This window comes from Platichthys flesus, chromosome 22, assembly GCF_949316205.1.
Source record: "Platichthys flesus chromosome 22, fPlaFle2.1, whole genome shotgun sequence".
In the NCBI taxonomy this organism is placed as follows: Eukaryota; Metazoa; Chordata; class Actinopteri; order Pleuronectiformes; family Pleuronectidae; genus Platichthys; species Platichthys flesus.
Genome location: NC_084966.1, coordinates 1,746,211 through 1,772,007, shown reverse-complemented (window position 1 = coordinate 1,772,007; position 25,797 = coordinate 1,746,211). Strand labels below are relative to the sequence as shown.

The 25,797-nt window shown below is 45.6% G+C and overlaps 2 protein-coding genes across 2 annotated transcripts; one reads left to right on the top strand and one right to left on the bottom strand.

Moving 5' to 3' along the window:
• Window positions 1–804: 804 nt before the first annotated feature.
• Window positions 805–7,113, top strand: LOC133933790 (calcitonin gene-related peptide type 1 receptor-like). The gene is made up of 13 exons (XM_062381013.1): window positions 805–912; window positions 3,425–3,475; window positions 3,828–3,939; window positions 4,033–4,143; window positions 4,340–4,452; window positions 4,541–4,632; window positions 4,716–4,842; window positions 4,913–5,066; window positions 5,151–5,211; window positions 5,290–5,353; window positions 5,483–5,701; window positions 5,821–5,862; window positions 5,985–7,113. The coding sequence occupies exons 2-13, from the start codon at window positions 3,425–3,427 to the stop codon at window positions 6,189–6,191; spliced, it is 1,353 nt and encodes a 450-aa protein (XP_062236997.1). The 5' UTR covers window positions 805–912; the 3' UTR covers window positions 6,192–7,113.
• A 4,898-nt stretch (window positions 7,114–12,011) lies between these two features.
• On the bottom strand, window positions 12,012–22,864 carry col5a2b (collagen, type V, alpha 2b). The gene is made up of 54 exons (XM_062380753.1): window positions 22,682–22,864; window positions 22,387–22,605; window positions 22,172–22,188; window positions 22,036–22,068; window positions 21,908–21,940; window positions 21,485–21,538; window positions 21,284–21,376; window positions 21,117–21,191; window positions 20,979–21,023; window positions 20,815–20,868; window positions 20,679–20,732; window positions 20,499–20,552; window positions 20,341–20,394; window positions 20,206–20,259; window positions 20,070–20,114; window positions 19,940–19,993; window positions 19,806–19,850; window positions 19,671–19,724; window positions 19,417–19,515; window positions 19,287–19,331; window positions 19,103–19,201; window positions 18,967–19,020; window positions 18,770–18,877; window positions 18,636–18,689; window positions 18,437–18,535; window positions 18,284–18,337; window positions 18,059–18,157; window positions 17,758–17,811; window positions 17,605–17,658; window positions 17,475–17,528; window positions 17,313–17,366; window positions 17,179–17,223; window positions 16,981–17,079; window positions 16,781–16,888; window positions 16,612–16,665; window positions 16,453–16,506; window positions 16,258–16,311; window positions 16,103–16,156; window positions 15,915–16,022; window positions 15,774–15,827; window positions 15,630–15,683; window positions 15,387–15,548; window positions 15,180–15,287; window positions 14,978–15,085; window positions 14,818–14,871; window positions 14,622–14,729; window positions 14,456–14,509; window positions 14,238–14,345; window positions 14,093–14,146; window positions 13,888–13,995; window positions 13,453–13,792; window positions 13,181–13,371; window positions 12,850–13,092; window positions 12,012–12,766 (listed from the first exon to the last, which is right to left on the bottom strand). Exons 1-54 carry the CDS (start codon window positions 22,857–22,859, stop codon window positions 12,620–12,622), a joined length of 4,611 nt encoding a protein of 1,536 aa, XP_062236737.1. The 5' UTR covers window positions 22,860–22,864; the 3' UTR covers window positions 12,012–12,619.
• Window positions 22,865–25,797: the final 2,933 nt, after the last annotated feature.

Sequence of the window (25,797 nt, the reverse complement as noted above, 5' to 3'; positions counted from 1 at the left end):
TTCCGGTTAATCCAAACGTGTGAAAACAGAAACGACCTGATGGGAATCGAACATAAACACGCGGTGACGTCTTCAGTCTCGTTAAAAACAACGTCCAGAGCTTTAAAATCTACAAAACACTCGAGAACTCGCGCGTTTTCCTTCAGTGAACTTCCGCTGCTGCAGCCACTTCCGGTCACTGGGGAAAGATACACGCCGTGGCCATGGTAATCAGACTGCTGCCTTGGATAATCTCAACCAGCAGGGGGTGCTGTGGCTACAGAATTTTATAAGGAAAATACATATTTGTCACTTCTTTAAATTGTTCATGATAAAAATACAAAATGAAAAGAAGGAAAGGATAAATAATAATTTGGATAAATCTGAAACAATTAAAAGTGCAGATATTAAATACATGGATGCTCAGATAAGTTTCTTCCCTTAATTAAAGATCTAAAGTACTAATTTAAGAGAATAAAGGAGCAATAAAGTAGTAGTAAAGTCAGCACAATATTTTAAAAGATGAAGTTTATTTTATATTGTATGTATTATGCATGGTAAAATATGATCATATAAAGGCATAGAGTATTTTCTTTGTTGCAATTACACAGATATATTATCTTATCTCATATATTATATCTTATCTTTCATCTCATCTCATCTTCTCTTATCTTAAAAGCGATCTAATCTAATAAACTCTTCATGATGTGCACTGCATTGTGGGAAGTTCCCTGTGTGGCTCCACAAAAGACAACACGTGATGTCATCCTCAGCTCCAGTCGGTTTTTATCAGGCTCATTGTTGCTTCTGACTCTGTTGTGAACACACACACACAGACACAGACACACACTGAAGGACTAACTCCAACACAGGATTATACTCTTCAAGAACTGGAAACACCGTGTTTTACTTTATTGTTCTGTGTCTGAGAAGGTGAGTTTCTTTAATATTTACTCTATGATTCATGGTTATGATGCTGAAAACAGGTCAATTGTGTATTTTTTTAATCAAAGATTTTATACTGGAAGCCAAATGTTCCTAGGGAATGTTTAATTTATAAAATATTACATATTACTGCTAGAAAAACAAAAAGAGACACTTAATTCCTCATGCGTACTTACCTTGGTAAATGTATATTTAATAGTGATCAGATTTTAATGAATGAACTTATTAAGGTCTGTAGCTGCTGAGAAATTATTGTCATTATATCGAGTTAATCTTTAACCAATAATAATCAAAAGAGAGTTTCCGGATTGTTGAATATTCTCATCCCTCTCTCGCGTTTGTCAAACCTAGCAACTGAAAACTTCCCACATGGATGATAAAAGGAGGTGAAGAGGGATTTCCTCCACCAATGTGTTTCCAATAAAGAGCTCATCTCAGGGAAAAGTGTGTGAAGCTCAGAGTTCTGCCACAGATGGCCCACACAACAAGGGAGTATCTTCTCCATGAGTTATGTGTGTCTGCGAGGAGCCGTAATGTGCGTCTCTGGGTGTGTTCGAGAAGATGTTAATCTTATAAGCTGACAAAGATTTCCTGCATTTACAGCCAGCGGAGCAGGAAATGAATGAAAGTGTTGTTGTGTGTCACTGGATCACAAAATGTTTTTTATTTGAGATGAGAAGAGCAGAGTTTGAGGGAAGAGCTGAGAAATGACTCCAAGCAATAAGATGGTAAGACTTAAGGGAACTAATGGACTAAGAACAAATTCTTAGATTCACTTCCACAGAAATGAGACTGAAGATCTGATCGTGTGTGATTGTACAATTTTATAAATTTGCAGATTGACCCATCGCCTCATTCTTAAGAAATCCACCATGATGATGAATTTGTAAAACTCCAATTCAACAGTAGAATCAGTCATGTGAGGGTTTAGTGTATTTCATTATTTATTTCCTATTTGTATAAAAGCCCATTTAAGTGCTGCTGGTGTTGCAGACTGGTTTTTATAGGTTATAAATGTCGTCATATATGAAACACGTGCATGATAAATACTGACACCCTGAATGTGACAGGGTGAGAAATGCCACTCATGTGTACGTTTCATCAACATGTTTGATTTAAATGATGTTTTCATTCCACTGTGCATGTTTTAAGAGTGCTGTGATTTTACTCCACAGTTCAATATGTCTGAAAGTCGCAGGTTTACAAAGCACACGTCAGAAAATATATTAAAAGCTCTTAAAAAGAAAGGATTATAATATAGAACAAGATAAATATTGACAGAAACTTCTTTCTCTGGCTAAAAACATTCAATATAATCAAATTCAGCCAATGCCACTGATACATATATATATTTATCACCTTCGTCACCACATGTGTGGCTGCTGTGGCTCCCACTCCTCTTCAACCACAGCAGCCACACATCTGGAGACACATCTGTGGAAAGATGAGCTCAGGACTGGAGACTCACACTTTCACACACCAAGTGATTCTCATCTCATCCGCATGGTTCTTATCAATATGATAGATATTAGATACCGTCTGAAAGGGGGTGCGCAGCTGCATTTGTTTTATTGGCGTCTTGTGGCTACACCTTAAACTTGCTCAACATGCATAATAAGCATGCAGGAAGGAAGCTGTGGAGGACAGAGGAAGCAAGAGGCCACATGTTTAACCTCCGTGTACAAAGAGGAGACAGCGGCCGCTGCAAATCAAAAACACGGGTCTGCAGCACAGAGAGCAAGTAGAAAGAGATTTAACATATTGATTTTAATGTGTGATGCTTAATCTTCTGTTTGACTGTCCTGTTTATGATATGAGGGAAGTTTCTTTCTAGTTAAATGTCCTCAGTTTGTGCTGATTTCTGTTGGTTGGATGATTCGGAAAGATCTGAGTCATGCTTCAAGGAATCAGGGAAGTTCTGTCTTAGCAGGTTTTATGTGCAAGGTTTTGGAAAGACCTTCTGGAAAGTGTTTTATAAACTCATCAGGGTTTTGTGCTTCTGTGTGCATTACACTAATCAATCAATAAATCAATCAATAATTTACAAATCACTTCCAGCCTCTCATTCATGCAACAAACCAGCATCTCAAAAGTTTGAATTTTAATCATTTCAAATAAGAAATACATATTTAAACGTGAAATCTAAAAAGCTTCCCTGAATACTGGATGCGTTTCCCATTTGGGAGTGTGGGGGTGTGACTGCATGTGAACCAGAGGAGGTAGAATCCAGCTGCTGTCAACACACGAGCACTGGATCACGTTAGCAGCTGCTGCGAGTCAGGAAGCGTTATTCTTATCGAGCTCTGGGGGGAGAACTATTTGGGTCGGAGATGGAGCTTTTTTTTTTACCTGTTCCTCCAAATTGTGTCAAAATAACCTCCAGAGAAAACGTTAAAAATAACGTGTTGGTCTGACGCAGACTCACAGTTTGGTGTGTGTGTGTTTTTCCTGCAGAGACACAAAGTATTGACGAGTGATTCCACTTTTTTGTTTTGCACAGATGGACGTGAACTGGGTCACGTTGCTGCTTCTGCTGTTCGGCTTCGATCAGGTAACTGCTGCATGTGCTGGAGACTCAGATTCACAGATATCAGAAAGGTCGGATGTTTCTGTAGCTCGGCCATAATTTGAAGGCACCAGATTTCTATTTAGATTCATTAATCAGTTTATTTATCAGGCGAAACCAGGTAGTTTTATTTATGAAGCTCATTTCATACAGAGATATATAGATTCCAGAAGAAGTAGAGCTTTAAATACTTTTTTAAGCAAAATAAAAGACTAATAAGAGAAGAAAAGGAAATAAAAATGACAAATCTGTAAAGGAATGTAAAAGTAAGTTGATGGAAAAGTTAAATAATACAAATAAATGTTAATATAAATGATGGTTTGACCTTGTGAACTAGTTGCTGGTGGTGTCGAGCGCTGAGCCTAACCACTTTAACCAAATCATCATCGGCCAGTACAGATGTTTCCAGAGGATCATTAGAGAGTCGCACCGCTTGTCTAAAGCCCCAGGTGAGGAGCGGGGCGAGGGTCAAAGGTCGTGGAGGGGCTTCCTTCTTGGCCAGTGTCCTTCATGTAGCCGCGTGTTCCCCTGGTTGTCTGCAGGGCCCGTGTGCAACACAACGTGGGACGGCTGGTTGTGTTGGGATGAAACCGAAGCCGGAGTCACGACGGAGCAGGGCTGTCCCGAGTTCTTCGACGACTTCGACTCTAGTTGTGAGTTCTTAATGTGTGACATCACAACTTCTTAAAGTTCAGGTTGTGGGAGTTTAAATTCAAATTCAAAAATTGTCTGTGGAGGATTTTTAAACAAAATTAGTTTTTCTCATGGTCAAAAAAAGCATTTTTCCACTTTTCCTGTCATTTGGAGCCAAAATCTTTGCAGCACGTTTTACTTTTGGTGTTTTTACAGTGATGGCGTCCAAAGTGTGCACTGAGACGGGCGAGTGGGGACGTCACCCGGAAAGCAACCGCACGTGGTCGAACTACACAAACTGCAAAGGCAACATGACGCACCACAATGCGGTGAGAGCGAGGGAATCGAACCCTCGGAGCAGCTCTGTGTCCTGTGTGTTTGCAGAAGACGTTTGAAGCCGTGTTGGTTTTGTTCCAGGTGGCGATGTCCCACTTCTACCTGGTGATGATCGGTCATGGACTGTCTCTGGTGTCTCTGCTCATATCGTTGGGAATATTCTGCTATTTTAAGTAAGTGGGACTTTGTTTTACCGTGAATTAAAGTTTGTGTTTGGTGCCACTTTCTAACGAAGCCTCTGTTCTGCGGCCGTCAGGAGTCTGAGCTGCCAGAGGATCACGCTCCACAAAAACCTCTTCCTCTCGTTCGTGCTGAACTCCGTCACCACCCTGGTTCTGCTGAACATGTTGAAGGAGAATCAGGGACAAAACAGCAAAGACTCGGTGAGCGACCCGCTTCTTTACCTCCTCTCCTTCTCGTCCTCACCGCGCTGACTCGGCTGTTTCCCTGCAGACGAGCTGCAAGCTGGCCTGGTTCGTGCACATGTACCTGCTGATCTGTAACTACTTCTGGATGCTGTGTGAGGGCATCTACCTGCACACGCTCATCGTGGTGGCCGTGTTCGCAGAGAAACAACACCTCATATGGTATTACATGCTGGGCTGGGGTGAGTCAGCGCCTTTATTTGCACCGTGCACGTGCAGGTGTCTTAAAAGTCAACTGTCCTCAATGCTGTGGTTTTGTTTTGCAGGATTTCCACTGGTGCCGGCTGTGCTTTACTCCCTAGCGCGTCACTTCTACTCCAACGACAAGTGAGTCTCCTCAGATACTTGTGGAGAACTTGTATATTTCCACTTATTACTGAGCTGATGTGATTCATGCATTCACAGCTGTTGGGTCAGTCCGACGTCCCTGCTGTATATTATCCACAGCCCCATGTGTGCTGCACTAGTGGTAAGATCTGACCTCTGACCCCTGCACCATCGTACACTTTTCAAACTTTATCAGCTTTTAGATTAAATTAAGCCTCCTTCCTGTTCATCTCGATTTCAAATTCAACTTATAAGAATCCTTGTTTTCCAGGTGAATCTGTTCTTCCTGCTGAACATCGTGCGGGTTCTCATCACCAAGCTAAGGGTGACGCACCAGGCCGAGTCCAGCCTGTACATGAGGGCGGTGAGGGCCACGCTCATCCTCGTCCCTCTGCTCGGCATCCAGCTCGTCCTGTTCCCCTACAAGCCCCAGGAGCACTGGGCCAAGGAGATCCACATGTACATCATGGAGATCCTCATGCACTACCAGGTCAGGAGGAGGGAGAGTTGAGATATAATCGTCAGAGTTATCCTGCTGGAGATCCAGCTGGAGATTTTCCTTCTTATGTGTTTTCTTAATGATTTAATCACCCCCCCCCCCACATGCAGGGTCTCCTGGTTTCTACAATATTCTGCTTCTTCAACGGGGAGGTGAGTAATCAGAGAGAAATGTGTGTTTTCCATCTCAAAGTTCTTTTATTTAAACTTCCTCACGAGTCAAACAAGATGAGAAACGTCCTCCTCACATCCTCTGTGTTGTCTTTGTCTTCCAGGTCCAGAGCGTCCTGCGGAGACACTGGAACCAGCAGCGGATGCAGTTCGCCGGCACGTTCGCCAACGCCGACTTCTTCCGCTCGGCCTCGTACGTGGCGTCGTCCCTGACGGAGGTGCACCGCTGCTACAGCATCGAGAGCCACACCGAGCACATGAACAGCAAGAGCTACTCGGACATCTTCAGATCCGACAGCCCCTTCGTGTGAGGCCACGGCTCCACAGGCGTTGTGCTACTGTTCACGACAAATGATCACACCGGACATTATTCAATCTCTCAGCAGAAAAAACAAATCCACTCGAACACTTATCTATTTTTCCTCATGAGTATCGGACAGAAGACGTGTGGGACCAAAGATCCAGAGAATATTTAAAGTTATCAAACGTGAGGAAGACTCAACGAATCAAACGAGGATCTAACGCTCTTCTGCTCCGTGTGGAGTCAACTTGAAGAAGAGAGAAGTTGTGACGCTCCGGACGTTTCACAGCAGAAGTCGATTCTTTGGGTTCATGCAGACGATGAAGAGTTGGAGTCATCGAGCTCCGACAGCGGAGATGAAGCTCCTCAGACGGTTACACATCAGAGGCCATTTCTGTTTCGGCCACTTTTGACTTAAGTTTCTATTTATGTGCAACTTCCTCTTTAACCAGTAACGGGAGCAGGTAGAAGAAGTTCAATCTGAATCACTGCTTTATATTTAGATCGGTTTGATTGAAATGTGTGAAGAGTTGAATCAGCAGGAACTGACTCACTGGGCGATGTGGATCGGCCATCGCCTCTGGACCCTGACCAGTGGAGAGCTGCTGGTTCCAGTCTCCAGCTGCAGGAGTCTGCACATCTGGTAACTTATTGTTACGTCAATCAAAAGTCCCTTAAAGGAACCGTTTCTTCTCATAATCACAGGTGTATTAAATATTAAAGGATTTCAAATTCAAGTTCCACTCTGTATATCCCCCCCGAGCTTTCCACCTTATTCTTCTGCCGCCATCGGCTCGTGAAATCTTATCACAGTTTTGTTAGGAATGAACAGTGTGTATATAAAACACATCACTTTGTATTATAGTTTGTGATGTCGCTTGTTTAAACTGAAGTAAAATAATGCTGTAAATAAAAGTAGTGTTTTTAAATGAGATGCGACACAGAGAGTCAGTTTTTATAAATCCCAAATGCTATTGTTTCTTTCCCCTCGAAGACAAAAGGAAGACAATATCTTTTCCCCCTCCACCATATTTAATTTAGGGTGGGATTTCCTCGTCCGACCTTAGAAAACGTTTCCCACTGAAATGAATATTGTTTCCAGACAAAGAAGGGCGTGCTGGTGTCTGTTCCTCGTCCAAGACGTCTATGTGAACAGGTTCAGCGAGGAAGTCCCAGAGGAAAAGTGCTGATCTGTCCTGCGTCCAGCTCCAGACCGAGAAGCTGCTCCAGGAGCGAGCAGACGATGATGAGAAGCATGTGCGCTCGGCCGTTCATCATCGCTAACTTTACTACTCATGTCGTAGCCGTGACCTCAATCCGCTGCGATCCCCTCCCAACACGTTGACATCGTTACGGCACCGAGAGAAACCACAACTTCTAACATCGTGCATCCTGTCCCGTGCACACGAGAGATGGTGGAGCTTCCTGTGTGCGTCGGGATGCCACACGCCTCCTTTCACTCCAGAGAGCTCGGTGTGCAGCAGGGCCCTCGCCTCAGATGTTTGTGTTGTTTACCTATCACAACAGCACGCCTCCCTCTATTTACCTCAGTGGAAATCAGAGCTGTGGATGCATGGCAGGCTTCCTGTTTCTAAGAATACATCGCCATTGAACTCTTGATCCGTCGGCTCTTGTGTGCTGGTAGCAAACACTTCCTCAGCATCGTGACTAACACTTGTTTACGGCCTCCGCTTCCGCATGCCTTCACCGAAACCTAAAACATTTCAGCCGATGTGTCCAGACGCGACGGTAGAGCGGCTCAAGGACGTTTCCACAGGACGCTATTTGAGAATAGAGAGACGGGGCTGGTGCCACGTGTGCTCTGCTGCAGGGTGGCACGACCCTGAAGAATCTGCTTCACACCAACATCACATTTAGTTTTAATCCAGGGTTTCTGGACCTTTGCAGCTTGTTCTCCTGCAGAAACCATCTTGTCTCATGTGGATAGGTTTGGATCTTCAATTCAGAATCGCACATATCGGGGTGTCACTGATTTGCACACTTTGCATAAGTATTTAAAAGTAGTTTGACACTAGAATTAAAGATAAATGCACCAGAATGAAGTGTGAGTTGATTCCGATCAGCAGGTTGAACAAACTGGAGTTGAGACGCTCTCGGAGTCTCTCCGTCGCTCACATGGATTTTTCCTTCCCTGAAAAAAGGACGATTCCCATTTGTATCGAGCCACAATCTGAAAAACCCTCCTCACACATGAGATGATGCACGTCGGCCTCCCAGCAGCAGCACGGCTGGAATGTAAGGAATGCAGTAGGGGTCAAATTTAGTCGTGGCTGGCCAGAAACTAATACAACAGAAATTGGCAGGAAGACGGCGTCATGCTCCGAGCTCCAACACATCAGAAAACAAAGAGCATCTTCGTGGTTCCTTTGATTAGAAGCAGACAAAAGCTGAAAAGCAAATGTAAAATAACGCTGCCTCCACTTCCAGTAACTCCACTGGCTGTTCACAGAACTCTCTGGTTACAGTGGGCTCTCCAAACAATGCTTTGATGCACATACCAGACGCACATCTGGCCAATAGCGTGATCTGGCCACTTGTGCGTGGGGATGTCTCACTCTGGAGAACAATGGAATGAGTTCTTGGCCGCGCTGGAGGGTGTGGAGGGCGCACAGTGGAGGGCTAGGGGGTGAGCGATGTGGCCCGGGCGTATGGACGTGACCCGGGCTGGGCGGGACCGCAGGAAGTCTGCCTGCTCGCTGCACGGCCCCGTCAGCCCGCCGCAGGGTCGTGAATTATCTGAGCAGCGGTGATGTCAACGTGTGGTCGTCTCTCTTTGGTGTCTCATGGACGGACGTCACGATCATCAGGAGGAGAGGTCATCTCTAGAGAGCTGGGCAGGGGCGTGACGAGGGAGACCCCCGAAAGAAACTGGATCTGGGACCAGGTGGTTTCAAATAAAAAAATGAATCCTCTTTTGTCGTCTGCAGATATGAAGCTTTATCACCTTTCTACACATCATCTAAATGGACAGAACTATTCTCACACTTTATTCTCACACTGTTCTAATAAGACAGAACAAACAGTACATCAAATAGTGTCTATTGAATTCCTATGAGGTTTCTAAATAGAGTTTAATTCATATTCTAGGTCTAATGTGTCAGTTTCTTATAACAGCAGAGTCAAAGCATCTTATTCCTGTTTGGTATCATTTGATAAAAAGCTATTTGAAACTTTAATAAACCAGAATCATCCTTTAAAGGTGCATCTATAGCCTGTAAATAAAGATGGACACCTTGACGGCTCTCCTAAAGTGAAGCCCCCCTGGTGGCTGCCTGCAGTACAGGTCATACACCCCCTCCTCCATGTCAGCAGATGGGACATGGGCCAAACTAACAAGCATGAAACATTGAGTGTGTGACCTCATTACTTATCAGTTCAACTGAGCTACGTGTCTTTGGACTGTGGGAGGAGGACGGACAACCTGGACAAAACCCTCACAGCTACATGAGGAGAACATTCAAACCCAGAGACGACCCGCTGCGCCCCCTGTGCCGCCCGCCCCTGTGATGTCAGGCCCTTCATAAACATCTGAAACAATGAGCTTATTGCGGTTTTAAAGAGCCCAGTTCCTAGGGCCCGGGGCGGCGGGCCAGTGTCCACTTGTGAGAGGCGCGTCGCTGCTCTTGTCTTCGGCATCATCCTGCCAACAGGAACTCCCTCGCTCCTCTCCCAGCTTCCTGCCATTGTCCTCCTCGCTGCCACCAGGCGCAGGCTCCGCCCAGGATCTGGGAAAAGGTGGGATGTTAAATCGGCCCATTTCCTCTTCGATCAGCTCCGACCTCCACTCCGTGTGTGTGTGTGTGTGTGTGTGTGTGTGTGTAGAGAGAGAGGCAGCACCATGAAGAGCTCCACTGTCATGTTCTTTTTGTGTGATTGACATTAGAGACACTTTCCCTCCATTGAACATTTCACTATAAACATTTTAAAATGTATATTAACTGCAAAGATCTACTGTAAAAAACACTCAGTAGTCTGTTAACTTTCCTGTGGGGAAGTCAGTCTGTGCAAGTTGTTCTTGTCAAGCTCGGTGACCTTTGACCCTGGATTTCAGGGTCCACACCAGGAGTCAGTCTGGAAAATGGAGATCCAGAGATTTCAAACCCACGTGGATAAGAAGCCAGCTACGTTGCACCATGAACTTTTATTTAACCCTCGCCTGGAAGTTTAAATTACTCCATCGACGGCTCCTGGTCAAAACCAACACGTTCCCACTATAAACAACTTGATGACTTTCCCTCGATTGTCAGGTTAGTTTTTTTCTCAGCCGTGCGTTTTCATGCCGGTGAGAATAACTCAGGTTCATACAGCCGGATCCTTTCTCATGATCTTTCCCAGTGTTCTTTAAGTGTTGAGGAGGGCGTCGGTGAGGTGGGGTTGGAGGGGGCACAGGAAGGAAAAGGAGTAGCTGGGAAATCTCATCGAGGCTCCTCGGCGAACAAGAGACACCCAGTCAGGATCTGGGCGTCGCTGCCAAGGCATCTCAGGGTCGTGCACTGCAGCGCTCCCCGTTCGGCTGAAGCTCAAACACGCAGAGAGGAACAGAACCGCTCTGAGGAGTGGACTGGTTCGCAGAGAGAGGGAGAGAAAGAGAAAGAGGAGATGAAAGATAGAGAGGGAGGAGATGAAAGATAGAGAAAGAGGAGATGAAAGATAGAGAAAGAGGAGATGAAAGATAGAGAAAGAGGAGATGAAAGATAGAGAGAGAGGAGATGAAAGATAGAGAAAGAGGAGATGAAAGATAGAGAAAGAAGAGGATTTGGTTCATTTCCTCAGGAAATGAGCGAAGACTTCTGGTTCTGTGACACGAGGCCGATTAAAGCCTGAGCAGCTGGATGTCACTGATTCTGTGAACCAGCGCCCCCACATGTCATTTTGTAATAATAACAATATGATTAGAGCATGTTTTAATCTTCTAGTGTCGGTTAAACACTTTGCTCCAAACTGAATAATTATCAGATGGAAGATATTTCAGATCTTCATGGTTCCCAGTCAGAACTTTGATTTCAAATCTCCCATCAGCCCCATCTTCTTGTTCCTATCATTAACATTTCAAGATTAGAAGTTTAATTTGACATTTTCACCAGTTTTCCAGAGAATAATTCATGAATCCAGATAAAGAAAGAAACCAAAAGGCCTTTTATTCCATCTTAAGTCATTTTGTCTTTTTCTTGTTGCTACAAACTGAGCAGCTCGTACACTATAATAAAAAAAAAAACTTGGTTCAGCTCGTTTCCCTTTTACCTCTGATCATTTTTTTTCCATGTGCTGTAATGAAAATAGCAGCCCCGGCTAAAAATGACCACCTCGACAGATGTGGAGCGAGGCCCGGGCGGCAGGAAACGGTGAGAGTGTCACGTCTTTCACCGAGCGGCGAGTGGAGGGCTCGACCCAGAAACATGTGCGGCCTGAACTCTGGCTCTCTCTCTTCCTGTCAGGGCGCCTTCTCGCTCCCTCTCTCTCTGCCTCTTTATTTTCTTTCTCCTCTTTCTCATGGGCTGAGCTCAAACGCCCATGAGCAGCAGACACATGACAGTGGAGCCGTGAAGTCGACGTTTCACTTGGTTTGGTAAATCAGAAAACCAGTTTGTGGTTACATTCCTATTAATACATTTAATGGTGAATCACAGACTCACCTGCAGGTTCCTGTCGTCTGCTGAAGCTCAGGTAGAAGCTCTTAACTCTGATTTACTCTTTTAACAGAAGTGTTGTCTCCCTCCAGTGGTTCACTTGGAGTAACGTGATCATGTGGCTGCTCACGAGTGTTTATTCATCTTTTCTCACTTCAGCCATTCCAGAGAAAGACGTTTATTCCACATCCACATCAACAATGAACAAATCATTAGCAATTTACAGTCATATGTTGCATTTACACGTTGAAAAGGAAATAAAATAAAAAGGTTTTCTGTTGAAAGAAAATAAATGAGTTCCTGCAGAGAACTGAATAATTTAGGTTCAAGCTTGATTTTCACTTTTTATTCCATTAAAATTACAGTTGTTGCCTTTTAAACTCTTCTCTCCACACATCTGGATGTGTATCTACTGGAAGGAAACATCACAAGTAAACAATAAGCACATTTTTTCCATTTCCGTCCTCCTGATAGAGACATTAAAGATTTAATATTGCCTGTTTTTCCAGTTTATACAAGTTTACAGTCAATCTTGACCCCACCTCCTTTCTTCCTTCTTTCATTTCACACCTCAGACATTTCTCTCTCTCCGCCCTCATGTGTTTCCCTGCAGAGCACCAGATTGTAAATTTACCGACGAGGTGAATAAATTATGTCAGAGTCAGTTGCACAGCTCTCGTCCGCTCACACAGTAAACACACTGGACTCCAGGGAAATGCCGCCATGTGTTAAGAAGCACTGCGCTCACAGGGAGAGGAGTCCGTGTATGGTGGCACGTTGTGCTGTGGATTTATGAGAAGCACACGGGGCCAATGTCCAGGCCGAACTCCTGATCCGGCTTCCCGACGTCCATGGGGGCCAAGTCCATGATGGGCAGCCTGGCTGAGGTTTGAGTCCTGTACTCGATCACTGTCTTGCCCCAGTTTCCATTTGATTCCTGAAGGGAAACAGAAAGTTAAAGCATATAATTTCTCTCCTAATCGCTCTTCATGAAATCTGAGCATTCAGGAGAAGACGTACCGAGCAGCCGTCCTCGATGACGGTGTAGCGGAGGCGGTTGTTGCCCTGCGCTCTCAGCTCCTGGCCGTTGGCACCTTTGAGGACCAGAGCTTTCTTCAGGTTGCTGCTCAGGGCGTCTTTGTAGGCCACGCTGTTCCTGCAGTGGTAGGTGACGTTCTGGTGCGACCCCGTGGACAGCAGCTGCAGCAGCTTCATCTGAACGGCCACTGCATTGGGCAGCTCCTCCTTGTTTCCGTAGGCAAACTGAAAACAGATGTGAGAACAAGTCAGACTCAGGATTTTAAAGTCTTTGCCTGGTGCACGTGTACAAACAAATGTTTCGGGATCTTACTCTGACTCCACCGTTCATGGTGGCTTCGAACCAAACAGGTTTGTTGGCGCTGGGACTGGATTTCGTCCACCAGGCTTTGCGGGGAACGTTTGCCGGATTTGCGGAGATGCAGGTTTCACCGTTCTCCATATTACAGAAGACCCTGATGGCGTCTTTGGTGCTGCCCTGGTTTGGATCAATCCAGTACTCACCTGAATCAGAGGGACGGAGTTAGATCACCTGGTCATATCTGTACACATGTGAGGTCTGAATCAGAGAAACAGGTCCCTCACCGCTCTTCTTCTGGGGGTAGCACAGCTTGATGTCCTGGCAGGTTTTCGCTGGGTTCATCTTGCTGCCGTCAGGAATGCGCAGGTTCTGCAGATGTCCGCTGAGGGTCTTCAGGGAAGCATGGACTCCGGTGTCTGCGCGTAGGGCGGCCGCGTCCTTATTGGGAAGGGCTTCATCTCTCAACTCCGGGGGGGGATCATCCGCCTCGAAGAATTCCATAGCATGTGGAGCGTCGCCATTCCCATCGTAATCCATCGGGGCGACCATGAGGTCTTCCATCAGCGCAGAGGGAGGTCCTGGGGGGCCAGGGGGGCCAGAAGGTCCGGCGTCACCAGGTGGACCCTGACAGAGAAATGATGCTTGAGGCTCTACATGATGAACAAGGATCTAATTCATTTAAATCTTCTCTCTGGGATAAAAACGTAATCTCTTGTCACCTGAGCTCCAATGTCTCCACCCGATCCTCGGCTCCCGGGAGCTCCCATTGGTCCCGGCTGACCGATGTGCCCTTCGTTTCCTGCGGGACCCAACACTCCTGGAGGGCCCTGTAGGGTTGTTAGACAGTGAGGCATTTACAATGAGAAACAATGCCGATTTTTAACTGGTCTAACTTTTCCCAGCATGCTCCATTCACACACTCACCCTATGTCCAGCTGGTCCAACAATACCTGTAAGTCCTAAATCTCCTGTGGCCCCCTGACGAAGAAGAAGATCATTTCATTTAGTTTGTTTAATCTGAAGTTTGGAACATCTGTCTCAGCAGGAAGTTGGAAAATATTTTGCTCACAGTTATTCCGGGGAGACCGTGGAGGCCGGTGAAACCTCTGTGTCCCTTCTCTCCCCTCTCTCCCTGCTCTCCAGTGGCCCCGTTCTCTCCTTGTGGTCCTTGAGGGCCCTAAGAGCAGACAAAGGATAAGAGATCAGAACATCATGGGAAATAAGTAACAATTAGTTTTATTGTACATTTTAATATAGTTGCAATAAGGTGGGAATATCTGTGTTTACCACTTTCCCCCGTATTCCAGGTTGTCCTTGGGGTCCTGCGGCGCCTTTGGCGCCCTAAAACCAGAACAAGAAGAAAGACATGATGGAGCTGAGCTTGTGTTTGTGAAAGTATAGACAGAGAATATGTGGTTGACGGATGCAGTTTGTTTTATTTCTATTTACTCACAGTTTCACCAACTTCTCCTGGACCACCGGTAAATCCCACCGGACCCTCTTCTCCAGGAGACCCGGTGACACCAGCCAGACCTTCTGGACCTGGATTTCCTCTGTCTCCCTGGAAACACACATGCACATCAGTCCTGAACCAGTCCACAATCCACTACTGGTTTAAAAACCCACCAACTCCATGTATTCAATCTCACCCTGTCTCCTAGAGGACCGTCTTTACCAGGTGACCCCTCTGCTCCGGCAACACCCTGAAGAAACACATGACAGCATTAGAAGCAGAGGAAGAATAAACATGTACAATTGTGAATCGTCCACAAAGAATAAAACTAATATTATGTCGGATCAAGAACAAACCTCAGGGCCGGCGTCTCCTCTCGGTCCGGTGGCTCCTGGTAAACCAACTCCACCAGCGGGCCCTTTGCCGCCCTGTGTTCCAGGGGTTCCAGGTTTTCCTGGTGGACCCTGAGAAACGAACGAGGAACTTAAGCAGTAGTTCACATCATCATTTCATCCTTGTTAGAGAGAGTAGTCTGGCTTTGTGAGCAGGATTACTCACAGCAGGACCTGGAAGTCCCAGCATGCCTCCCTCTCCTCGGAGTCCAGGCTGACCCACGATGCCTCGCTGTCCTGAGGCCCCTGCAGGTCCTGGAGGTCCGTCAGGCCCCTGACAGACAAACACAAGAGCATACATCAAGTTGAATCATCTATGGACTTATTTATCAACAGCTGCTTCAAGACAAGCACAGTCTGAACTCGTTCTAACCGAAGGACCGTCCTCTCCAGAGTCTCCCTTCTCTCCAGGGCCACCCGAGGGGCCCGGGGGTCCCGACTCCCCCTGACGTCCTGGGGCTCCGTTCTCTCCATGAACACCAGCAGGGCCTTGCTTTCCTGGAGCTCCCATGGCTCCATCCGCCCCAACAGCTCCCTGAAACATGCAAACAGGTTCTGGGTCAGTGCGAATGTCTCTTTATGTGATATTTTCATTTAACGGAATGAATGAACTCACAAGAGAACCAGTTGGTCCAACTCCTCCGGCCAAACCAGGAAAACCAGCAGAGCCCTGTGGGAATTAAACATTTAGAACATTTATAAAAACTATTGAGACACCGAATTAAAGTTATAACGTTAAAATAGACTTTAAAGATCTTACTGTTTGACCCTGTGTTCCTCTTCCTCCTTTCAGTCCAGTTACACCAACAGGTCCCTAAAATAAAGACACCAATAACCACCTGAAATCAACTCCATGTTTCTTCCTTCTACAAAATCTTTGTCTTTGTTCTCCGGTGTGTACCTGTGTTCCTGGTTTCCCGGCCGTCCCCGGTGGTCCGAATGGTCCCACTTCTCCCTTCAGGCCTTGCTCACCGGTTTCACCTTTGGCCCCGGGCTGTCCATCAACCCCCTGGGAGAGAAGCCAGACATTAGTCCAATGTTTATTCCTGAAACCTGAAACTTTGTCGGTCTTATTTCGTGGCCACTTACAGAAGTTCCAGGGAATCCAACAGCACCAGTGGGACCAGGCTCACCAGTAGAACCCTGTTAACATCATCATACACACAAATACACACGTCATTAAGAAGAAGATCAAACTTCCAGTTAATTAAACATCAGATGTAAAAGGAAGATGTTGCACTGACAGCGATTCCCCTGGTTCCTCTGCGTCCTGTCGGTCCTGCAGAGCCCGGTTCACCCTGAAATCAAGGAAACACAGCAAAGATGTTCCTGTTGTAAGTGTGTATTTAAAACCAAGTTTGTCTGATTACATGATCACAACGAGCCATATTTTCAGATTTAAAAAAAGCTAATGCTAAAAGTTGTGTTTTTTAACTCACCTTGTCTCCGTTGGGTCCAACGGAGCCGACGGGTCCAACAGAACCAGGAAGTCCCTTTAAATCAAATAAATAAATATATGATGATGGTGTGAAAGTGGAAATGTTTTTAGCTTCAGTACATTTTTGTCACGTCCTGAACATCATGATGACACAACTCACCCGTGCACCATCAGATCCGGCTTTACCCTCCAGACCTTTGTCTCCAACAGAACCCTGTGAGAAGAAATCACTGGTTCAGGTCGTGTTTTCCTTCAGGAGCAGATATCTTGCTCCAGTGAGGATCTCTGAAGTTTCTTTGCAGACAATCTAATTCTATTCTTTAACTTACACCATCTCCTTTCGGGCCTGAAGGTCCGGGTATGCCTCTCTCTCCTGGCATCCCCTGAAGTCCTGGACCCCCTGGTTCACCAACACCACCCGCTGGACCAGAGCTTCCCTAAAACATCCAGGAACATATCACAGATGTAAATGCAGCAAGTCAAAATTATGCAGGATTTTAACCTTCATGTTTTTAGTTGGTTACGATACCTTTGGCCCATCATGTCCTGGTCCACCTGGACTCCCTTTGGGTCCCAGCCCCCCATTGGGGCCGATTTCACCTCTTTCTCCCGGGGCGCCTCTTTCTCCCTACAGGGACAAACAGCAGATGTACACATGCACATGTCTTACTGCTCCTGGGATTGAATTTCACTATAGGAACTGAATCTGAGCCACAGGTGAACTTACCCGTGAACCAGTACCTCCACCAGTCCCAGCCTCTCCAGCAAGGCCCTGGAAAAACATGATGACTCATGATTTGAAGTCTGAATTAAACTGAATTTTACTTCTCATGCAAAACAAAAGTAGTTTCCTCATCGTACCTCAGCACCGGGTTTTCCTGACTCTCCAGGTGCGCCTGGCGGTCCAGGCAAACCCTAAAAAACACCAAACCACTTGTATTAACGCTGAAGAGAACAACAGAGAATATCAACTGATAGTGTGTCATTAAATGTCTGATTTCATGATGACAGGAAGCAGTTTACCTGGAAACCGTGGAGTCCCTGAGGTCCCCCCTCTCCTCGTTTTCCTGCAGAACCCTGGAAAACAGCAAAAAACATTTAATCTCCACGTTGTTGATCCTCTGTGGTTTTGTCCACATGGTGGGTTGCTTACAGCTGGTCCTGCTGGTCCAGCAGCGCCCTCTTCTCCGTCTTTCCCATTCGGTCCCTAGAAGACAGTGAGAGTTAATCAGCATCTGTACGTTGATGAGGAGAGTGGAGTAGTAAGAAGTTCACATTGTGTTATATGAATAGAGATAACGTTTACCCTTTGACCCGGAGATCCTGCACTTCCTGCCTCTCCGACCTTTCCAGCATCACCCTGAAACAACACAGGAAACACAGAAGTGGTCATCAGTTGTTATGAAGCATCTGATAAATCATGGATTTAAATCAAAATCTCTCATTTTAGTTGTGAATCCAATAAATAATTGAATGAATGTTAGTCTGAGGTTGTTTAGATTTTCTGCAAAACAGACATTTGCTGCCTTCTCCTCCTCATACGTGCATCATAACAACATCGTTCTATCTGCTTGTTTCCCACGATGCCGAGCAACACTCATACTGACAGCGAAGCCCTTCGGGCCCGGCAGCCCCATCGCTCCTGCAGCTCCTCTGTTTCCATTGGAACCAGCTGGGCCTTGTTTGCCGTCGTCTCCTGCTGAGCCCTGGAATCAAAGAGAGAAAATTGAATTCATGCCGTTGTGCAGCACACATTGTGCTCGAGGCCCGGAGGAGGAACGGATTCTTATTTATCTGGTGAGAAGTGAGATGTTGACGAGCTGTGTGCGCACCATGGGTCCTTGTTTCCCCTCAGCTCCCTGAGCTCCGATGAGTCCGGTCAGACCCTGTGGAACAAACACGTCAGCAAACAGATGTCCACTTAGGAATACTGCGGTTGGGTTTGAATCACTTCTCAATGATAAAAGACGATATTCCATGTTTACCCGAGCTCCTGTTAGACCCGGCTCTCCAGCGCGTCCCAGGTCTCCTTCTAACCCTTTGGGACCACCTGATCCAAGCACCCCTCTCTCACCCACAGCTCCCTGTGGACACAAAGATATTTAAATTTAAAACTCACAGTGAACTAGAAGAATCATGACTGAGAACAGAAGTTAAATTAAATGTGTTTTAATGTCAACTCGCCTTTGGGCCTGGTAAACCATCACTACCGGGGAAACCTCTGTTTCCTGGAGCTCCCTAAAACAAATGAAGGAAAGTTCTGATGAGATTTGAGTTTCTAATAAATGTTGCTCTCTGCTCATAAGATCCTGACTCACCGTCTCTCCTTGAGGTCCTGGAAGTCCGATGGACCCAGCGTCTCCTCGGGGGCCGCGCTTGCCGTCCTCTCCCATCGGGCCCAGTGGCCCCTGAGCCCCGTGGTCGCCCTGACATCACGTAGGAAACAGAAACCAGAGAATCACCGGAGTTGTTTTCCAACAAAGACGTCAAACAGTGTAATTTATATGTGACTCACTCTTTCTCCCTTGAATCCAGCTTCTCCTTTAAATCCAGCCAGTCCGACGTCACCCTGAAAATAAAACAAGTAAATCTCCAAGAGTAAAGTTACAAAAACATATTTAAAAACTGGGAGATCATATTCGTGCTCCTACCAATTGGCCCTTGGGTCCATCTCCTCCAGTCGTCCCCTGGGGGCCAGGGGGGCCGGATGGCCCAGTCAAACCCGTCGGACCCTGAACGCCTCCCAGACCCTGAGGAAGAGGAGGAGGATATTTGAGCAAATCTTCAACAGGGAAGGATTCTTTAAATCTTCATAATTCACGTAGTTTCACTTACAGTTTGACCTCGAGGACCTGGAGCTCCATCAGCTCCTTCTGCTCCCTGTGATCAAACGAGATATTAACTGATAACTCCCAAACTCTAAAAGAAACACCTGACAGAGTTATTTGATTGAATTCTAACCCACCTGTTGTCCTGTTTGTCCCTGGGGTCCGACATGTCCAGCGTCCCCTCTGGTTCCCTGCTGTCCTGGACCTCCTCTCACTCCGGTTGGTCCCGCTTCACCCTGGAGCACACAACCCATTTTAAGTTTTATGTCACAAGAAACCGTCCAACAACCATAGACATATAATGATGCTTCCTGAAATGAACACTGGAGTCTCCAGGGGCCAAAACTAAATATTTTATGAACTAAAGATTTTAGATTATAAAAGTTCTAACCTTCATTCCTGGGCTTCCGGGAAATCCTGGTACACCAGGGATTCCCAGTGGACCCTGTAAGAAACATTAATAACATAATATAACAAATACCTGCAGAACCTAAATCACATTTCTACTGGGCTAACTGGTTCTTACCAGAGGACCTGGTTTGCCGACATGTCCGGGAGCTCCTCGTTTCCCCTTAAAGAAGAAGAGCAAGAAAAGTTCTCATCCCTGCAACATGGTTTTATCTTTTCTATAACACATGTAGAGCAGATGATTTTGTTTACCAGAGGTCCGGTTGGGCCGGCTCGGCCTCGCTCTCCCTGCAGACCCGCTGGCCCCTGAAACAGACGAGTGGCGCACATGAGGCTGTGAATCACAAACACTGAGCTGAGGTTCTTACTGTGTGGTTCCTACCGGTGGTCCAGGAGCACCCATCGCACCGGAAGAACCAGACGAACCCTAAAAACACAAAGACACACACACGATGAGACGTCGACCCATCAGGCTCTTTGGGTTTCTATGATCACAACCTCCTGTGACATGTTCGTACCTTCGCTCCAGCTGTTCCGGTCTCACCCTTCGACCCAAAAAGACCAGAGTTTCCCTGAAGAAGATATTTAAACTCATGAGAAACTGTCTGAAGTGAGAGAAGTGTAACGTGCGATGTGAAAGACGGGTGACTGACCTTGGGACCTTTCAGTCCTGGGAGTCCTGGGAGTCCTGGGAACCCTCGTGCACCCTGAAGAAAACAACCCATCGAATTAACTTGAATAACAAACTTATTTATAAAACTAATATCCATAGAATTAATTTAACGACTTGAACATTGGGAGACAACGTTACCCCAGATCCTGGATGTCCTGGTTCTCCTGGAGCTCCGTTCGCTCCAGGTTCTCCCTGAGCAGAACATTTGAAGATAGTCAGGATGATACCAGCCAGAAGCATACGATTAAAGAGTTGACAAAATTGTGGAAACTGGCGAGAAAGAAGGAGATGTGATGAGGATTTGTGTGTTTGACTCACGTCAGGTCCGGCTTTCCCTGCAGGCCCGTCTGGTCCTCGATGACCCGGCTCACCCTGCGGACAAACACGTTTATATTCAAACTCAACATCTCAGATTTAGAGGGAGGTTTTATAAAGATGGAGAAGTTCTTCTCACCATGGGTCCTGGATCTCCAGCGTCTCCTGGCATTCCCTGACCGCCAGTCGGCCCCTGAGAGCAGGAGATCATAACATTAAGTCATAAATATTATTCAAAGACCCGATTTAATCAGTAAAAGAAAATGACTAAATAAATTAAGCTGATTAATCCTCAGAACTTACTTGTGCTCCGTTGGATCCTGGAGGTCCTCTTGGTCCAGCTTCACCCTGAAATCACAACTCACTCTTTAGATCTTTGCTTCATGTAAATGTAAATATATGTAATTTATTATATTTCCTATAGAGCTAAGCAGCACCCACCCTTGTTCCTGTCACCATCCCAGCCACACTAGACTTCTCACCGAACCCTAAGGCCATCTGAGACGCCAGGGCTCCCTGTTGAGAAGAAGTCGTTCATTATCAAATGCTCAGAGATATCACACATCAGGGAAACAGGTCACCTGGCCCCGACTCAGAGGAACACTCACCCCAGGGGGAGCCATTTGGCCGGGGGGTCCTGATTGTCCTGGATTTCCTGGCACGCCGGGCTCTCCGTCAAAGCCTGGGGGCCCCGCAAAGCCCTGCAGGTTGAATGGAAATGTATCAGCACCCAGTTCATGTCTGTTGATGGTTGTAATGGTTGTGATGGTCGCCCACTGGGGACGTCACAGGCATCGAGGGAAACTCACCCGTCTGCCTTTAAAGCCTCTTGGTCCAGTTCTGCCCTGACCTCCGGGAGGACCCTGACATCCAAACACAAACAATACCTGATATTTACATTTTATATTTCATACGATATTTCAAAGGTCTCTTAGTTAAAAATCATGATCCCACATTGACGAGCAAAATTTGTTTATCAACCAAAATGTATAATTAATATCCTGTAGCTTGTGGATTCATTAATATTCATCAACATGTGCAGACAGATGTTTTCTAATCGTCTTAATCAATAAAGAAAACTGTGACTCTAATAAAGGCAAAGACAGTTAATTTGGGGACTTTAGTGCCCCCTAGTGTCCAAACTAGTGAACTCTAGATATTAAATATTATCCAGTTATACACCCTGTACATTTCAGAATAAAGTAGTGAGAGTAGAAGCAGTGAAAACCCACCGCAGGTCCCACATGTCCAGGCAGACCGACCACCTACAGGACAAATGATACAGATATAATAATTAAAGAAGGAAGCTGTGAAGTATGGAGTAATAAAAACGAGCCAGAAATAGAGATTGATTACTTACATATGGAATATCACCAGGTTCACCTTTCTCTCCCTGGAACGGAAACAAAATCACATTTACTTGTAAATGACAGCAAAATTAATAGTTTTTAAATTTGTTTTAATTGAAATTATTGTTGAAACGAGTTGTGATTTACCTTGAAGCCCATGATTTCTAAAGAGAAGACAGGAAAAAAGTGTAGTTACAAATACTGCACTCATTGTTTTCACATGAATTAAAATTCACAATATGAAACACCAATAAGCGATTCAAGGTGTGTAAGTACATGGTGACATCACAGGTGGGTGTGGTTACAGACACAGGAAGTGACTATGAACTTGTGGAGGAACGTGATTGGATGATGGGTCTCACCGATCCTCCTGCTGGCGCTGGCGAAGTTGTCGCACACGGGGCAGCACTCTCCCTCCGGGGTCACGACCTTCTGACAGTTGGACACAGTCTCACACTTCACGTCATCGCACACGGCAACGCCGGCGTCACAGACACACACACGACACGGCTCTGGTTTCCAGATGTCGTTGTGTTGGTGGACTTCTCCCTCCACGGTGCAGTTTTCTCCTTGAGACTCAACTGGACACGAACACATGGAGCGTTTTAGAAAACAAACAACAAAAGGCCCAGACGTTGACATTAACTTAACTTTTACCTGCTGAGGGTTCGGTGCTGGGAGTCGACGTGGAGGCCACAGACAAGCACACGGGGCAGCACTCGCCGGCCGGGGTCACCGCCTCCTGGCAGGGCCCGAGGTCCTCGCACACCACGGCCTCGCACACGGAGGTCCCCATGTCGCACACGCAGATCCGGCACGGCTCCGGGTTCCACATGTCGTTGTTGGCGTAGACGATTCCATTTTCTGTGCAGGTGTCTGCAGGAAACAGAAAATTCATTAGTAACTGTGAGGCCTAAAGGAAAAGTTCAAAAGACTGGAACGAGACTGGTGTTAAAGCCTGATTTCACCTAATGTTAAACTTTTCTTTCAAATACTTAATCTTAAACTTTATACACAACAAGAGAAGTAGTCCTGTTTTTCCAAACTTCCTATATGTAGAAATTTTCAACATGGCCACCGGAGGTCGCCAAAGTCACACAGTCTGAACATCCTACACATGGGGGTTTTAAAACAGGGAACTTAAAAAGAAAAGAAACTGGTAATTTAAGACCAATAAAATTAAAACCATCATATTTAAAAGTGTAGATAAAGTGCAATGAACAGTACGACACAGAACAAGCCTGCAGCCAGGCACGCGGGGCAGCACTCGCCCTGTGGGACCCCCTGAGGTGGGACACACCCCCACGTCCTCACACACCACGTCCCCATACACCACGTCTTCACACACCATGTCCTCACACACCATGTCCTCACACACCACGTCCTCATACACCACGTCCTCACCCACCATGTCCCCATACACCACGTCTTTACACAACCATGTCCTCACACACCATGTCCTCACACACCACGTCCTCATACACCAGGTCCTCATATACCCCCGTCCCTGTGGCGCACACGCACACCCGACACGGCTCGGGGCTCAAGATCTGCTTGTGGGGGAGCAGGTGGGGCCACTTTCTGTGCAGGTATCGTCACGAGACGGACCTGCAGTCAGTGCCCGGTTCTGGTTCCCTGAAGTCTGAGCATCATGATGGGGTTTTCAGTCTGAAGCGTCTCAGCTTAACTACCTGACAACAATCTGGGATCTGTTCAGGTCACAAACAGAAACTCTTGTTTCGCTTCGGATCGAATAAATCTCTCATCTGTGCGACATCAGAGGGATCTGTGACACCCCCCCCCCCACACACACACACACACACGCGCACACTGTGACATCTCACAGTTTCCACCTCATGTTTTGATGGATTTAATCAAACACCAACTAGTTTGAATCTCCACGTTGTTGAGATGACGTAATTTAAAGTTGATATGATCGAACATTTAACGTCAAAAATTGGCGATTTCCGGTTGCGTTATTCCTTTATACCAGTTCCACAAAAAAGTTGTTATGTCGGAGCGTTAAGGAAAAACGCAACCGGAAGTATATACCAGTTCCACAAGTTCCACAAAAAAGTACAACTGTTCTTGTACTGTTACTAGAAAAAAATAAAATAAAACAAAAACATGTATTTTTTTATATTATTTATATATATATATATATATATAGACATATATTTATGTCTATATCTATATCTATAGCGATATAGAGGTGTATCGCTATATCTATAGCGATATAGATATAGATATGGATATAATAGATCTGTTCAAGTTGGGAGTCTGATGTAGAGTGACAAATTTTGTGGTTCGGCACAAAAAAGTTGAACTGTTGTTGTACTGAAGGAAAGTTTCACAAAAACCATCTTCTACCTGTGGCTGTTTTGTTTCAGGTTCATGGATACACTGATTACATATTGGTGGTCAGAGGTCAAAGGTCAAAGTCACATACATTTTTTCTTCTACACTAAAAAATACATGAATTTAATGGAACTGGTTTGTGGAGGCAAACAACAGCAGATCAGTATTTGTGAAGAATATTCAAAGTCTGGACATGTATCATCAGTTTCAGCTCAGAGGTCTAAACCCCACGTCTGCTGGATCTGATCCTCGCTCGTCTCCACAAGCTCAAAACGTTCCTGATTCCTGTGGCCCTGCACACAGAGCTGGTTTCCTCAGCTTTCACGAGAGAGATCAACAGCTTCCTGTTCACAGAGTCAATGTGCAGGTTGAAGAGCAGACAGGATCTTTGTGGGTCCCTGAAATTAAACTATGAACATAAACATGTACTTTGTGCAACTTCAAGACCAAAACAGCAGGAATCAGTGGAACTCTCTGCTTCTGGAGGAACTGAACTAACCAGTGAACAACAGGATTCACTCAAAACTCCAGGACAACACTGAGTGAAGCCACTCGGCCTCGCAATCTGAATTAAACTGATGAATCAGTGTGAAACTATTTCATTAATCCTGCTTCAAACTGTCTCAGATTAGAGATTAGAGGTATGCGATCAATCCCAGTGTATTTTCAGCTTCTACCACTAGGCTACAGCATTTATCACTAATAAGTACAATAAATATCAGCGGGTAGAAGCCTGAGATCCAGTAAACATGGTTCTGTATGGAACTCATGTCCTCATGGCTGAGCCACATGTCCTATCTGACCCATGAGCCATGTAAACACCAGCACCTGATTTAAATCTGGCCTTGAGGAGTCTCAACAAGTTCCCTTCTGCCTCTTATATAATAAAACAACACGTACACATCCACATTTACAAATACCAGACTGAAAAACAATGGATTCAGATTCTGAGATATGTTTTAATTGTACAGTCCTTACCCTCTTGACTTGTGGAGAATTTAAAAGTATGAAGAAAAGCCTCCTGAAAGCTGCGTGTGTTAAAAGGAGCGAAAGTCAACATGTCTAAATTCTTTTATCGACTCATTTCAGGTTATTTAAAAAGTGAATTCTGTGGATTTGAACCCTCAGCCTCTGGAGAATGAAAATGAGTCATATTCATAAAAGAGGAACTCTGGTGAACTGTGGGTTCAGAGCTTTGAAAATGAAAAAGGGAATCGACCACACAGGCTGAGTCTGTACAGACAGAGATGCATCATGGGAAGTGTAGTATCCAGCAAGAGGGATTTAAAATCTGTTCTCTCAACTATATCTATCATACGTGATATTTATTTTTAACCACACATATACATTTAAACATAGAAGATTATAGATGCAGCATTTCAGTTTATAGTTTAGAATACAATTAAAATATATGA